The 17,527-nt window shown below is 41.8% G+C and overlaps 1 protein-coding gene across 2 annotated transcripts in view; it reads left to right on the top strand.

Annotated features, from left to right (window-relative positions):
* The window catches only part of FRMPD2 (FERM and PDZ domain containing 2), a 155,310-nt gene that overhangs the window by 83,363 nt on the left and 54,420 nt on the right, over positions 1–17,527 (top strand). For both annotated transcript variants that reach the window (XM_081074185.1, XM_081074184.1), the window contains 3 exons: positions 4,173–4,328; positions 7,992–8,177; positions 14,204–14,351. In XM_081074185.1, the coding sequence (XP_080930311.1) occupies positions 4,173–4,328; positions 7,992–8,177; positions 14,204–14,351 (490 nt within the window). The remainder of the gene's footprint in view (positions 1–4,172; positions 4,329–7,991; positions 8,178–14,203; positions 14,352–17,527) is intronic.

The following is a 17,527-nucleotide window of genomic DNA, read 5'->3' as shown; positions in this document are numbered from 1 at the left end:
ATAAGTCACCCATCAGGAAAATCATCACCTTTTGTCAGGAAAGTCAGGGAAATGTAGCCCAATTCCCAGCATCTTCCTCTACCCCCACTCCTCTGTGCCCACTTCAGTCCATGGAGACTGGGACCTCAGGGTCTCTTCTGGGCACTTCCTCAGCCTGGGAGGACAGTCTCCAGAGCACACCTGTCCCCTGAAACCTTTGACAAGCCTCCAGCCCTGTCACTGCTTAGCTGAACTCCTTCCTGTCACCTCAGCCCCGAAGCTGGGGTCTTTACCATGCTCCCTCTTCCCTTGTGCTACTACGTTTGGAGAGGAGAAGGGTCCTGACATTTGGAGGGTGCTCTAAGCCAGAGGCCCCCCAGCAAAGCAGTTGCCATCCGTGCTGCAGCCTCTCGTCCAACCCTGTATGTGGCTCACGTGGACAGGGTAGGGTGGCCTTTGGCTGCAGTAGCAGTCCATCCTTAGCAGGCTCCATGGACCAGAGTGGGCCTGAGTTTTGAAGTCAGATAGATATGACCTCGCGCACATTATCCATCTAAGCTTCGGCTTTTTCATCCGTAAAATGCAAATAATATAGTAAGTCTCTTGCAAAGCTGTGTAAGGGTGGCAGGTGGTAATGCATGTATGGTACCAGCCATGTAGGACAGCTATTTGCGAGCTCCCTTCTCCCTCTCCCAGATTAGGAGTGCTTTATTATAAAACTACACAAAGACTTAACTTTCAGTCTCTGGATTCAGACACAAGATGTTAAATGTAAGACCTTAACTCTAGCTTTAGAGCTGGTGGAATTTGTGGGCCAGGCCCACTGAAGGCAAATGAGAGCCTGAGTAAGAACCCTTATTCGAGCTCATACCCTTCTTATGGGATCACTTGCCTCAATGCTCAGGGGCCCATCCTGTATCTAGGCACCCCATTTGGCAACTCCCTGCACCTTTCCAGTTTCCAACTAATCTCATTTATCCCTGCATTTTCCCTATCTTCAACTTCTGGCTTCTCCCAGAAATCCTGCCCAGCCCCAATTTCTCCCATTGCCCCAGGGACCAGTGGTTCTGAGTCGCTCTCTGCTGCCCCCATGTGGCCCCCAAAGGCAAAGCTTCCCTTTTCTGTTGTATGTGTAAAGGCAACAGATTATACAAACCCATTCTTTTGTGCATTCTTCGCTCAGTCCAAATTTCTGGACGGCCTGCTCCGGGCTTGGCATCATCTAAGCCTATGTCAAATTTGCAAAGCCAGTGTAATTTCCATTTGCAGTTGTGAAAACTTGTGTCTCTTTGAGGTTAGGTAAGCTGGTGAGAGCACAGCCAAGACTCCTTATGCCTGGCTTCCTTATGCTCCAGGCACTGTGGTGGGCACACCAAAGATGCTGGAGGAGACTCAGAGAGGAGAGCCCTTCCTTGTGTTTTATCACTGAGTGGGCAGGACCAGGAGGCTGGCTGTCCAGAGAGCTGCAGGTACTTTAGAGCAGCCCTGGCTGCAGTGGCTATGAGGCTGGGTGGCACTGCCAGTCTGATGGGGAGGAACTTAGTCTCCCTCCTAACGGGCTTGCATTTTGTTTGATAAATGGTTCTGGTGTTGGAAAAAAAAATAATTTGGAAACCACTGTAGTGGAAGATTGGGAACCACTGATGAATTCTAAGCAGGGAAGTGACACGATTACATTTGCATTTTAAAAATGGAGTCAAAGACAATTTAGTATAAAAATAAATCTCCTTAATCACATCACTGCAGCAGAACAATGTTCCTCTGGGTGCCTTCTTTCCAGCCTTTGATCACATGCAGGGCTTTTATATAGCTGTAAACATTGCCACATTCAATATGTACTGTTTTCCCATGTGATGGTACATGTCTTCCCATGGCTTCCTAATGAGCATTTGGGATGGCTATGTGTTACCCCATGGCAGGGCTGGACTTCCGCTCACTTATCGGTTCTCTCACTGGCAAATATCACCTAGAAGTGCCATGTCATAACTACTATTATTATTATTGTAGTTGCTTCTGATCTTTCCTTTTTTTTTCTTTTCTAAATTACATGGGAATAAATGTTTGTGCTGGAGCTTTCTAAGTTCTATCTTGACTTCTTTTGGACATATTCCTAGCAATGAGATGCTGGGTCAAATGTCTTAAAAACTTTTTAAAACGTTTAATGGACTTTATTTTTTTTAGAGCAGTTTTAGGTTCACAGCAAAATCGAGTGGAAGGACCAAAGATTTCCCATACACGCCGTGCCCCCACACACGCACCGCCTCCCCCATTACCAGCCGTCCCTACCAGAGTGGTGCGTTTGTTACAATGATGACCTACGTCGACACATCAGAATTATCCCAAATCCATAGTTTATATTAAGTTCACTCTTGGTGTTGTTCTATGGGTTTGGACAAAAGTATAATGACACGTATCTACCATGATGGTATCACACAGAGTAGCTTCACTGTCCTAAACACCTTTTGTGCCCCACTCATTTATCCCTCCCTCTTCACCTAGCCCCTGGCAACCACTGATCTTTTTATTGTCTTTATAGTTTTGCCTTTTCCAGAATGTCATTTAGTTGGAATCATATGGTACTGAGTCTTTTCAGATTGGCTTCTTTCACTTAGCAACATGTATTTAACTTTCCTCCGTGTCTTTTCATGGGTTGATGGCTCATTTCTTCTTAGCACTGAATAATATTCCATTGTCTGACAGTTTATTTATCCATCACCTACTGAATAACATCTTTTCTTCCAAGTTTTGGCAATTGTGAATAAAGCTGCTATAAACATCCATGTGTAGGTTTCTATGTGGACATAAGTTTTTAACTCTGGGTAAATACCAAGGAGCACGATTGCTGGATCATATGGTAAGAGTATGTTTAGTTTTGCAAGAAACCAAAAAACTATCTTTCAAAGTGGCCGTACCATGTTGCGTTCCATTCACCAGCAACGAGTGAATCGTCCTATTGCTCCGCGTCTTTGTCAGCACTCGGTGCTGTCAGTATTCTGGATTTTGGCCATTTTAATACCATTCTGAATGCTTGTGTATGCACTAGATTGCTTAGTAATTTGTTTTCCTTTGTGTTTCTGAGCTAAGCTCAGAACTGGCACGGACCAGCCCTAGGCTGGAGGATTCTCGGTCTACGGCCACAGGGGGACAGGCCTGTGCCACGCCAGGAGCATGGGGTGTAGAGGATGCTGTGCATTCCTCCCGATTCCCTCATCAGGCTGACTTGCCCACCCCCCACTGTGACAAGGCCCAGTGCTCCTGGCTCCCCGCTACCTTCCTCCTGGGGAGCTGTGGAGTTGCCCTCAGCTGTGGGGAAATATCTTGCACAAGATTGGGCTGGGAGGGGCTGCCTGAGACCAGGAAGGGCTGGTTCAGGACCACAAGGGACCTTCTCCCTCTGCCAAGTCCTGCCTTCCTCTTTATAGTCCGCATCTCCAAACCTTCTGCATACCTCTCTGCCCCAGAGTCTGCTTTAGGGAACCCAGCTTTGGGCAGCAGGGGGCCTCTCCCAGCAGCTCTTGGTGGGGTACAGCCTCGGCTTCCCTAAAGAGTAGACATGAGGAAAGTTCAGGCCTGGGACGGGGTGGGGGTGTCACATCTTCTCTCATTCATGGGGCAACCTCTAGATCACCTTCCTGTGGACAGATAGTGTCACAGCAAAGATGTCCTTTGTAAGAGGGAACAGTGCACAAGAAGCACATGTGCATGGAAATGCTAAATGAATAAAAAAACCAAAGTTTCAGGGCCAGGGTTTTTCTGGGCCTTTTGACAAGTGGCATGGCATCACAGACTGTGTGAGGGCTTTGGATGACCAAATCTGTTTCTGTCACTTCCAAGTGGTGTGACCTTGGCCTTGTTGAATGACTTCCTTGGTCATTGTATTCATCTTGGCAATGGCAATAATACGGCTGTCCCTGTAGGATTCTCATGAGGACCAAAGGAGCCAATGTGTTCTGAGGACCGCTTTGCATACAAAAGGGGTTCAAAAATGGGTAGTTCCTCCCTTCTCTTCATGTCACATGGTTCGGCCCAACTTTAAATATGGTAGGAAAACAAAGTCCCACGTGGGCACTTCAAAGAAGCGTCCTTGCCCTGGGGCCGTAACTGGGTTCTGATGGCAGACAGGCTTCTGTTCTGATCCGAGAGCAGAGAAGGCATCCCGGTTAAGCCCCTTTTCTTCTGCATCTTATTTGCAGCAGGGAGAGAGCAAAGCCTATTTTCGAGTTGAAGATTACATCCCAGCAAGTCTGATTGAGAGGATGACCGCTCTCAGGGTCCAAGTCCAAGTGTCGGAGATGCACCGCCTGGGTCCTGTGCTCCTGGGAGAGGATGCAGAGCTGGAGTACTTGAGGGTAAGGCCTCTACACTCTTGAGAAGGGATGTTGGTACTCAAGGGCACGCAGTCAGCAATGTCCTCTGAAGCCTTTCCTAGGGCTGGAGGAGGTGCAAGCAAGAGACTTGAGGCTCTGGAAGGAGGACGCTCCATCACCCTGTGGGGCAAACAGAGGCTTCTGGAAGCAGGTGGCATTGGAAATGACTCCCAAAGATGTGTAGGATTTAGAGGGCTGGTGTGGGTATGACAGAGCCTTTCTTCAACCTTAGAGACCATAGTCACCCCTCTGTGAGCTGGGAGGCCACATTTCTCATAGACAACATGTGGGATGACCGAAGTACAAAACTGGGCTGCGGGCCAAAAGCAAAGCCACTGGAAGACCCCAGTTTTGCAGCACAGACAGACAGATAGTCCATGCGTCCAGGCGCAGCTCTGGTCCACTCTCTCCTCAGCCTTTGAGCAAAAGCAGCAGCATTTCAGTCCTCCATGTTTTGGGGCACACACACAGCCTACAGTGAATAGGCTTTGCTCACTCCACAGCTTACAGCTGCTGTGAGCCAGGCACTGCAGGCAGTAGAGGTGGAGACAGAGATGGAAAGGACATGCTTCCTGCCTCCAGGGAATCCCAAGTCTCCTGGGAGGACAGACAGGTACCCAGAGGCATGCAACACTGATAACTGGTCCAGGAGAAGGATAACGATACCAGTTACTCTCTGTCAGGATGGGCGGGAGTGACCGCTGTGCTCCTAGAGACAGAGCTGGGTGCGGGGACAGGAGTGTAGAAGGAGGCCCCCCTCTGCCCAGTTTCCCCAGGACAAGATATCTGGCTGGGCCTTTAGAGTTGGGGCCAGTTTCAAAAGGAAGCTCCGGGATTTATACATTTCTCTGTACAAAGTCTCCTGAGACATATAGAAATATTCTGCATGTGTTTTTCGCCTTTAATAAAGACAGATATTAGAAAGCAGAATTGCTGGGGTGAGGTCTGGCCTATTCTTTTTGTTGTGTCACTTGGTAGAACGGTCTGCAGCACCCAGCATGGTATAAGACCCCAAGCATTTCATTTGAGAAGCCTGGCCAAAAGGCGCTCACGGCATTCCAGAGTCCAGCCTTTGTATGTCTTTCTTGTCAAGAGCATGCAGCATTCCCTTGACAAGGGACAAGTGGGGACTGCAAAGCCATCAGCGCACCTGTGAAGGAGAGTGGCCACTAGAAGGGGATTTGTCGGAAGTCCAATTTGGGTAATGCTGAATGCCATACTCTGTCTGGAAGATTCACAACTACATTAGCATATTAATTCCAGAACAACCTGTTCAAGGTTAACTCCGTGTTTTCCAAAGTGCCTGAACCGTGAAACTATTTTTTCCACATCACTAGGGGTTGTGATATGCTATTACAACATTTTTTTCTGGTGGAGATCATACTGGTTGTATCCTGTGTTTCTCTCCACTTAGCTTTATAACATATGTATTCCCCAGATAATTACAAATGCTTTGTAAATATCCTTTGTTAAACCTGCCTGATAATCCGTTTTAAGCCAGCACTACTGCCTTTAGGAAATCATTGGCTTCTGAGAACTCTCCCCCAACCCAGCCTGGCGGGTCTGCACTGAACATGTCTATGAGAAGAGTTTGTATTGATTATGTACTATGTGTTCTTAGGACAGATTCTCAGGAGTGGAATTTTAGTATCAAGACTATGAATTGTGAATCTCTTGATGAATATCTGGAAACAATCCATTGGTTCCAACAGTTTTCAGTACAGCAAGGCTGCCTCGTGGGCTGGGAGCCAGGAGAGCCTGGGTCAAGTCTCAGCTTTGCTGCCCACTGTAGGGAGCAGAGGAAAATTGTGAGATGCCCTGAGCATGTGGAGATAAAGTGACCGTCTGAGAGGATAATCAGTAATAGCAACACAGAAGGGACTGGGAGAGATGCTACTGATTCCAAGCAGAGCACAGAGACAGATAATGTTTGTTTTTTTACAGACTGAAGATGCCCTTGACAATCTTATATATATATATTCAGCCATGTTTCCAGACTGTAGAGAAACTCTGTACTTGAATTGTTGAGTGAAAGCTCAGAAGTAAATAGACTCATATTCCCATTCCTGGCTCCCAAAAGGAACTTTGGCAGATTACTTAACCCTCTGCACCTCTATTTTTTATTTGAAAAGACAGAGCTACAGCTCTCTCTCATAACTGCTGTGAAGATTAAATGAAATAATAGGTGGGAAATGCTTAAAATGGCGCTTTACCATTTTAACAATTTTGTGGCTCCAAATAATTCAGTATTATATCCCTTTCTATGTAATTAAAAATGAACACTAAACTATTAAAAAATGTATGCAAGCTAGCAAAGGCACCTTTATTGTAACAGAGAGTACTTTAATATCTTTAAAAAATTTAAGAAATATCACATCAAGAACTTTAAAAAAAATTACCTAATTGTTTTGGGGTGGCCCTGCTTTGTCATACCTCAAGCACATGCCTATATTTTCACACCGGTGCTCAATAAATATTGTTTTGGATGAAGGTGATGATGACAGGGTTTCTCTAAAGTTAAAAGGAGGTGCGTGGTCCAGAAACTTAATCAAGATTATGTGAAGAGCTGTAGGCTCTGCAGGAAACGGAACCTATCTTCAGAGGTTATTTGTCAGTAGAAGGAGAGAGGTTGGCAAGGTACCTGAAAAGGAGCTCTCAGAAGCCACAATCTGTCCCTGTTTTTGTGACCCTACCTGGGAGTGAGAGAGATTGGACAAGATATGGTGCCCTCTGCTGGGAAGTAGAGATGGGAAACTGGATCTTGCCAATGAAACCCTGCTGAGAGGTTTTCAAGTGCTTGGAACAAGATGTCCCTGCTGTGAATTTGGTTGCATCAACCTTCTGATGAGGACTGGAGTTGTCTAGGTGAAGATAAGGATGGTAGAGACCAAGCTAGAGATGTGACTAAACACATTTGTGTTAGGTTTATACTCCATCTCTTAAGAATCGGGTTGGCCTGTTGCAGTCCCAGCTTTGAATGACCCTCAAGTCCCGGACAAAATTCAGTCCCCTAACCTGGTAAACTGGTCAACTGAGGACACACCTTGGTCTGCGGGGACCCCATTGAGGCACTGCCACATGGTATAAAATACTAGTGACTGGTCCTTTTCTCTGCAGGATTTTGATGGCTTATCTTGCTTTAGCAGGGATGCTAACCATGTTATCCCTGTTAACGGTTGATGGTTGTTTTCCGTGCCTGGGTTTTAATTTTTCCATCTGTAAAATGAAGGAGGGGTTAGATCAGATAATATCGCAGTTGCCTTTGATTGACACAATTGGGAAAAAGATTCCCTTACTGTGAGATGGCCCAGAACAGTCTGAATTCTATAACCTTGTCCAGAATATTATTACGCTATTTTCATAATAACTCTAATCCAGGTATTGTTTTAGGTACTCCACGAAGAAAGGATTTCTTGGATTAAAAAAATAGCAAAATGCTATCATATCAGAGGTGCAGAGAAATTCTGTAGTAAGGAGATCTGTTTAGCTCAGTGTTTCCTAAACTTATTGGCAATCCTTCCTTCCTTTCCTTCTTTTATCTTTTTTTCAGAACATCTGTTAAGGTGTTTTTCATGGAATGATTTGAAGCTCTTTATTTAGACAAGTGTGACTGTCTCTTCTAAATTGGCCTTTTTTTTGCTCCAGGTCGCTCAGCAGCTCCCGGAATATGGAGTGCTAGTTCATCGAGTTCTCCCAGAGAAGACAAGGCCAGAGGAGGAAATGGCCTTAGGGATCTGTGCCAAGGGTGTCATCATATACGAAGTGAAAAACAACAGCAGAATTGCAACTTTACAATTTCAGTGGAGAGAAATTAGGAAGATTTCAACTTATGTGAGTGTAGCTCAGACCCATGCTTCATTTTCCTTTGATCTGTGTCGTGAGGGGAATGCAACTCTCAAAGGAGCAGTCCCACACACGTTTGTGTCTTTCCACAGTGTCAGACTTATTAGAATAAAGCCATGGATCTAGTTCTACTGACTTAGTTTACCATGGGCATTAACAAAGGTTCTGGCCAGAGGACAGTCTCCAATAGTTGAGGTAGAATGGTTTCACACAGGAGGGTCACACAGGTTTGTAAGCAGTGGGGCTAGGGAAGGCGAACAGGGTCTTATGCAAGAAGGATGAGAGAGTCCAGTGTTCAGTGAGAGTCCTGTGGTGCTGGGGTGTGAAGCGTCAGGTGTCAGGCTGGACTGGTGAGATGGTCAGGAGGCGAGGCTTCAAGAGCTCAGTCTGGGACGAGTGTGGCTGTCAGCTCGTCAGTTGAGGTCTGAGCCATGAGCCCTTGGAGAGCTCTGATTTTATGCTGGAGACTGGGTGCTGTGCACCCATCTGCAGTCTGATAAGCCATCCAGATGGTCACACTCCACCTGCATCTGGAGTTATCTGGTTAGGGTGTTCACTGGGTACGCCTTTCACGTAACGCTCTGGCGTCACTGTCATTTTGAACCATCAGAAATATTGGAGTCCATTTTGTGTTCATCATTAATGCTCTGTACAATCCATTACCTCTTTAAAGGATCAATGGGTCATGTGATCTTCTCCTGGCCAGATAAGCACACAGCCTGCCAGCTAACCTGTACTTGATGCACTGCGGTATATTTGGAAGAAATCTATCAGGGGATTTGAGAGTACTCAGGAAGCCATTTTTTCCCTACCGTCTCTAGCCTAACTGACAGCCATCAGCCTAAAGGGCTATGCTTTCCCTCTGGGTAAAGTCCTCCTAATCTGGGGAATCCACCAATGTTGAGAGCCTGGTTGGAGGTGGGAGGCGGGAGAGGAGGGTGTACTGTAGGTGCAGTGGAGTCTGCAAGGTTTTGAAACACTTCCCTTGTTTTAATTTTCCCTTCCCACTCAGTGTGCTGAGGCACCTGGCCTGTCTCCCGTGGGCTACAGGTATGCTATATACAGGATACTGGTCACTGCAAACTTTTGATACCTACTGAAAGCTTAAAAGCCTTAAAAAAAATCCCTATTAAATGTACATTTGAAATTGTATTTGAACACTATTTGCATGAGTATTTATACTTCCTTGAATTTAGTTATGATAAATTTAGCATGAAAAAACATTATGTGTACCCCCATGGCAGAGAGTACTCTGGGACCTCATCTGCCTGCCTGTCCTGTGTGTCAACCCTGTCCATATGCCATGACTTCAATAATGATTTCACTATAAATCATGAAGTTCTTCATCCTGTGGCCCGTGAAAAATTTAGTTTTTTCTTTCTACTTTATTTTATGTTATGGTTTTTAATTTTCCCTGCTGGCAAGTTTGCTGTTTTTATTATCATTATCTGATGGTACAATTTCCTAAGTAGAAGGTAATTGGTTTTATTCATTTTCTCAGTGTTTCTTTTGTTTCTTCCATCTTGTCTGTTGAAGTTAGCATATTGTTAAAGTATGATTCTTGATAAAATTTCAAAGTAAATTATTGTTTGCCTTTAGGGAAAAAGCTTACATCTAAAAGTAAATAATAGCTGAGCATAATTTAATTGGGTTTATCAAAATTGCTTTTATATGCTGTCAGGAAAATGACTTTTTCCCAATTTTTTTAAACATATCTAAAATAAATGATATTTATGTTTGGGAAGTTTTCAGAATTTTAATGACTTTAGTGACTTTAATTTAATTAAAATTTTTGAAGACTTTTAATTATTGAATTAATTCGGTACTATTGCATTACTCTTTATTTTCTTTACATCATGTTTAATTGTTCAAAATTTTTAATGTAATTTGTTTTAAAACATTGTCCCTAATATTCCCCCCCCAAAAATTATAAAAATGCAGGTAACCTGAAAAGTCGTTTTGAAAAACAGATTTTTTGAAGTCTTCAAGTTTAACAATCCCTTTGAATAAATACTTTATATTTAAGTTGGTGTAATTTTTACAGATATTTATTTTCCCCACAACCAGGAATGATTTCTTGATCAAAGCTGGAAAGTTATCAGGTTCACAAGACAACTTAGTAGTTTAAAAAAAAAAAGTGCCACTAATTAGGATTTCCATGCCCTGATAACCATCCTAATTCTCAGCATAAATGTCTTTTTTTATAGTAAAGTCATCACAGGAAGTAATGTCACCAGCTGCTTGCCACAAAATATGCATCTTACACAGAAAATGACTTGAACTCTTCACACTTCCGCAAACACAAAATGGGGAACTGTGAACAATAGGAGAATGAGCTCAGGAATCTGGGTTGATATTTGCTTAATTAATAGTGGAAGCCAAAATGCTTCAAACAATTCCAGATCATTCATCTTGCCAGCCTGCAGGGAAGTAGCAAAGGAAATAGGGAAAAATGAGCTTTTCAAAGAATTTGATTTGTAGGTGTGTTGGCAGCCTGTCTGCGACAGAGACGACATTAATTCAGAAGGTTATTCAATTGAGAAAGTGTTCATTGTACAATAAGGAACCTACCCATGTTAGTAAGCATTCTTGGTTATTAGCAATAGCTAAAATATCTGAAGAGAAAAGCAGTGGAGAATACCATCTTTGTAGGGATCTAAGGAAAGGAATATCAATTTGCAAATACAAACCAAGGTATGAAAGTGGATATTTATTTAGAATGAGAAAAGAAAATATCACAACTTGTGAATTTTAAAAAGCTGAACAATGCCTGACCACTGCGCTGTACACCTGAAGCTGAAGCTGAATAATACTGAATGTCAACTATGATTTAATCTATATTTAGTCACAGGATGTGGAGTACAGCATAGGGAATGGAGTCAATGGAACTGTAACAGCTGTATACGATGTCAGAGGGGCTGCAGACTGGGGAAGGGGGGTTATCACTTGTGAGGGGTGTAAATCTCTAACTATTACATTGTTTTGTACACCTGAGACAAAAAGAAAAGGCTGAACAAGCACTGAAAAACCACAAAAGCCAAAAAATAATATTTTTATTAACTCCCTGGTAAACTCTACAATTCTCTTTTCCTTCCAAATTTTGGTTGGCACACACTATGATCACATTTTTATTTGATGACACTTTTGTAATATCATTTTCTCTAGAGAAAATAGAACTATAATTTAGTCTTTCTTCGAACATGACTAATTGGAGGTTGTTTCTATTGTTGATGCATAAAACATGCAGCTTTGTACAGACATGCTTGCTCTTTGTAGTGCTGTCACAGGTTTCTGTGTTACAAACACAAGAAATCTAATAAATTTTATTTCAAGTGATTCCCATCAAAAAGAAAAAGAAAGAAAAGAAAAATACTATGTGGTGTATTGATGATGCAGTACATACAATTTTATAAGGTCTATCCCTGATAGGACAGAACTTCCATTTGTTTGGATGTTTTGGAGAACTAAATTTTTTAAAACAGTTTTCTGATGTTTGAAAAAATTTCCTGCAGACTGGCCTCCGGTTGTGTACCTTTTGAGCCAGGTTCCCCTCCAGGGCTGACCCCGCATTCTTCTGGTGCTGGGTATTGTGGGGTCCAGTCAATATCATTGGCTACTGGCCCAATATCATTATGTTGAGACTTTGGAGGAGTTGGCCCAATGGAAGGAGTACTCTGGGATGGCGAGCAAGAAATCATTGCAGAAGAGACTGCGAACCACATAAATAAAACTCACTGAATCTACACTGGATGTATTCCCCTCTCAGCTTCTCCTTAGTGGTATCTGCTTCCACACCACACATCACCACCTGTGGTGAGGAGAAGTGGAAACGAGCTGGAGTGGAAAGAAGTGTCAGTGGTCTTAACTCACTGTGGCGGAAGCATCTTATTTTCCCTGTTTTATAAGAAAACATGAAAACATCGCCACGGTCCCTCCTGGGAAGTGGCCTACCCAAGTGAGGCCCTGGAGCGTCAGCTTGGTTAACTTCATGGCAAATCTGCCTCTGTCTGGAAGAATATTGTTGTGCAAAGGTGTATCAAAGCAACAAAACAAACTAGAAGGCAAACAAGCAGCAACAGCAATAAAACGATTGTGGATGAAATATTTGAAATGGCAAACCAGTGCTTTGAAACAAATATGACATTACGGAGGCACCGAGTATGCTTCTGCTGCAACCACAAGGGTGTAAATAAGTTCTCCATGTTTGTGATGAAAACCCCGAGGTTCAAGTTGTACATCATCTCTTTCACAGAGCAGCTCACCCATGTGAAAATCTGCCTACAGATATGAATTTCCCAGTAAGTGATGTTATCAGGATGGGAAATAAAATCTAAACCACTGTAGTGAAGACTATTTTCAGCTTTATGCCAAGAAATAGGGCCAGAATTCCACTCGCTGTCGTGTTTAATACTTTAGAGCACTAATGTCCAAAATGAGACTTTTGCTGAGAGAAAAACTGAAAGATTGGGGTGTGGTGTGTAGGAGTGTGTGTGTTGTGTGTGTGTGTGTGTGTGTGTGTGCGCGCGCGCACATGTGTGTATATTAGAATAATACTCTCTGTTCAGATTTGTTAAAGGTTAGCTATTAGATTTTTAAACATGACTTACTTATCTAAATATAAAACTGTCAGGACTGTATGAAAACATAATGTACATTGAAAAAGTAGATGGATTCCAGGCAAATATTCAACTTTGGAAAAATGTGGATAAAATGATCCATAGTGGAGTTTATGCATTATTGTAATTTAATACTAAGGAAGCATTATTAAGGCTAGTAGGGCAGCATCTATGAGTGTTTGAGAAAAAACATTATTAAAAAATATTAGCAATAATATAATTCAATTGGATTCAAATATCCATTCACATTAGTGTAAGACGGTTCAACATTACATTGGTTAATAAAAGAAAAGTCTAGAGAATGCTCAAATTATTTAAAATTAGACTAATGGTAAAAAGCGGTTTCTAAGAGAAAAAACAATGAATAATAATCTTCCTTTTGTTAGTATCCAACTTGTGTGAATGGCATTTCTTAGAAATGGTGAGTATCATCAATTAAAAGGGATCAGCGTTAAAGAGGATCAGGCGTTTCAGGGAGCTCTTTCAAGCATAAGTTCTATATTTATAAAGTTGTCTTTATAGGAGAAAGCTCAAGGTTCTTAAGGAAATATCTAGAATATAGATTTTGTTTGGAAGTTATATATACATTTGTATTTGATGTCATCTCTATACTTCGTTTTATTGTTCTTATTAGAATTATATATTGCAAAAAGTTATGTTTTTCCACAAAGCTCCATATAGATAATACCATACAGATAATCCTCTCTGGTTTATCCCAGTGAGCTGTACAAATGTTATCGCTTTGCATGTGGGCCTTGAGGTATAAATGGGGGGAAGTGTTTCTTGGTGATGTGACCTCTATTCCTGCTGCATTCTGAGGACTGGTGTTCTGCTCCCTCATCTGTAGAATAAGGATAATGTTAGAACCTCCCTCATTCTGTAGCTTTGAAGAGGAAATGAACTAATACCCAAAAAGCACTTAGAATAGAGCCTGGCTCATAACAACAAGAAATATGAGAATACGTACAGTGGTTTTTTTCTTTTCTATAACCTTGCTACCTGAGATTTTGTCTGCAACTTCTGGGAGTTTGTACAATGAAAACTGTTTGTATATTTAACAGTCTTTAAAATGCTCACTGAAGATTATGTTCACTTCTTGCTTAGGGCCAAGTGTGCACCTGACTCATTTCATATTCTTTCCACCTAGCCCCCTCCTTGGCAGGTGGCAATTGCCGATTAACAAACATTTGATTTATGAATGAAAGAAAAATAAAAAGAGGGATTTTCCTTAAAATGAGAAGAAATATTGTGCCATAGTTAGACCACATGTGCCAAACATTTCTGACACCTAGAACCTTGATATTAAGCTGAGGCCCAGCACTTGATTACTCTCTGGACAGCCAGGCTTTAATGGGTAAGGATTATCAATATATTAAAGTCTGTGTTTGCTTCCTTCAGCGAAAGAAGTTCACCATCACAAGCAGCATCACTGGGAAAAAGCACACATTTGTCACTGATTCAGCCAAGACCTGTACATATTTACTGGGCCTCTGCTCTGCCCAGCATGGCTTTCATGCCCAGATGAATGCTCCCCGCATTGCAACTGGTGAGTAGATACTATGTTCTCAGCATGGAGAGATTTCCCTTTGATTGCTGGATTTATCACATGGACTGTTGATCTCTAATCATTATTTCTTATTCAGTTATGGAAGGGAACAATATACCACAGAGGTTCGCCCTTCATATTCATAGAGTGGTCTCTGCATGCACGTCACATGGCAGATTGCTAATATTGCAGAATCTCAAGTCCCCGTTGAATTAGAATCTGCATTTGAAAAAGAACCCTGGTGATTCAGATGCAGATATAAGTCTGAGAACCCCTGGCTTGGAATGTGGCCCCTGGCGTCCACTAGAGTCAGGGCAGTGCCACTTCTTAGCTGTATGACTGGACGACTCGCTTGCTCTCTCTGAGCTCGATGTCCTCAACTGAGCACACTGGCCATCTATCTGGCAGGTGTGCGCTGTGCTCCAGCGGTATAGTGTGTGGGATGTTTCTAGCTCCATGTCCAGCGTTCATTGCTCAACATGAGTCATAACGGCAGCTCCTGTTTGTGGGAGTTTTGTTCAGTGCCAGCCAATTCATGTGGGAGCCATATCACCAGGTTCTGGAGTCCTGGGATGAGGGACCAACTGGGAAACAAAAGTGCTGAGCCTTCCGATACAGAGCCTTCCGATACCAAACATAGAAAATAAAGTGGTGTCTTATTTGCAGCAAAACCAAATAAATATATAAATATTTCATTGAAATCGTGGAGTGGTCATTCTAGGATGTTTCCAGAGAGCTGCAGATAATTAATGTAAATTAATTATATCTTACCTGCTATTGCTGAGATACAATGTAAAATTTCATTAATATTGCTTTTATTGTCTGTTATCAGTGAAGATAAAATATTTATAAAGAATCTGTGGACTCACCTGTGAAATTAGTCCTTCTAAGCCATACTTTTCTCATAATAGTATTGTTTTCTCAAACTGCAAATTCTATTTTCAGGAACCTAACATTTTCATTAAAAGGATTATTTTAAGCAATTTTTTCCCCTTCTTTTTATCTGGGTCGAAGCTATTTTTCTCTAGCTTTATTGAAATATTATTGAAATAAAATGTTAAGTTTGAGCTGTACAGTGTGATGACTTGGTATACATACATATTGTAAAATGATTACCGCAACAACGTAGTCAACACTTCCATTCCCTCACATAATTATCGTTTTTGTGGGGATAACATTTAAGAGCTACTCTCTTAACAACTTTCAAGTGTGTAACACTACTGTTAATTATAGTCACCATGTTGAACATTAGGTCCCCAGACTTATGTGTACTCATAGCTGGAAGTTGGTATCCTTTGACCACCATCTCCCCATTTTCTCCACCCGTCAGTCCCTGGCAACCATCATTCTACACTATATTTCTATGAGTTTAGCCTCTTTAAATTCTCTGTACAAGTGAGAACATACAGTATTTGTCTTTCTTTGCTTGTTTTATTTCACTAAGCATAATGCCCTCAAGTTCCGTCTGTATTGTCTCAAATGGCAGGATTTCATTTTTTATGGCTGAATAATATGCCACTGTATATATAATGACATTTTCCTTATCCATTCATCTGTTGATGGACACTTAGGTGGTTTCTGATGTTGGCTATTGTGAACAATGCTACAATGAACATGGGAGTGCAGTTATCTCTTCGCTAGCGTGCTTGGATTTCCTTCAGGTATATACCCAGAAGTGGCATTGCTGAACCATATGGTAGTTCTATTTTTAATTTTTTGAGGAAACTCCATGCTTCTTTTCTCATAGTGACTGCACCAATTTACATTCCCACCAACAGTGCACAAAGGGTCCCATTGGTCCACATCATCATCAGTTCTAGTCATCTTTTGTCTTTTCTTTTTAAATGACTGTGCCTCTTTCCTTTTTTTTTTTAAGTTTCAGGTGTACAAAACAATGCAATAGCTAGACATTTCACCCCTCAAAAAGAGATAACCCTCCTCCCCCAATCTATTGCACCTCTTATATCGTATAAATCTATTACAATTGCATTGACTCTATTCCCTATGCTGTACTCCATACCCCGTGACTATATATATTAAATTATAGTTGACATACAATATTATTCAACTTCAGCAGTTGAACACAGTGCAGTGGTCAAGCATCTACACCATCCATGAACGGGTCTCCCTAATAAGACAGGTGCCCATCTGACACCCTACAAAATCTTTACAACATTATTGATTATATTCCCCAAACAGTCTTTCATATCTGTCGTGGCAATATTGTAGTTACCAATTTATGCTGTCTAATCCCTTCCCCTTCTTCCTCATCCACACCCCCTCCTTTCTAGCAACCACCAGTCTTTTCCCTCTATATCTCTGAGACTATTTCTGTTTACTTTCCCCATTTGTTCAATTCTTTAGATTCCATATATAAGTGAGATCATTTGCCTTTCTCGGAATGACTTATTTCACTTAGCATAATGTTCTTTAGGTTCATCCATATCGTTGCAAATTGTAAGATTTCATTCTTCTTTATAGCCGAGTAATACTTCACCATATAAATGTACCACAGTTTCTTAATCCATTCATTTACTGATGGGCATTTCGGTTGTTTCCAAGTTTCAGCTATTGTAAATAGCTCTGCAATAAACATGAGGGTGCATATATTTTTTCGAATTAGTGTTTTGGATTTCTCTGGATAGATACATAAAAGTGGAATTTCTAGGACGTAAGGTAGTTCCATTTCCAGTTTTTTGAGATACCTCCATACTGATTTCCATAGTGGCTGCACCAATCTGCAATCTCGCCAACAGTGCACCAGGGTTCCCTTTTCTCCACAACCTTGCCAGGACTTGTTGTTTGTTGATTTATTGATAATAACCATTCTGACCAGAGTGAGGTGGTATCTCATTGTGGTTTTTATTTGCATTTCTCTATGATTAGTTTTTCATGAGGTTGAGCATTTTTTCATGTCTGTTGGCCATCTGAATGTCTGTCCTCTTTAGAGAAATGTCTCTTCATGTCCTCTGCCCATTCTTTAATTGGGTTGCTTTTTTTTTTTTTTTTTTGGTGTTGAGCTGAATGAATGTTTTATAAATTTTGGATATTAACCCCTTATTAGCTGTATCATTGCCAATTATCTTCTCCCATTCAGTAGGCTGCCTTTTTGTTTTATTGATGGTTTCCTTTGCTGTAAAAAAAACTTTGTTTGATATAATCCCATATGTTTATTT

The sequence above is a fragment of the Rhinolophus hipposideros genome (assembly GCF_964194185.1).
Source record: "Rhinolophus hipposideros genome assembly, chromosome: 15".
Lineage (NCBI taxonomy): Eukaryota > Metazoa > Chordata > Mammalia > Chiroptera > Rhinolophidae > Rhinolophus > Rhinolophus hipposideros.
This window is presented reverse-complemented; position numbering and strand designations above follow the sequence as displayed.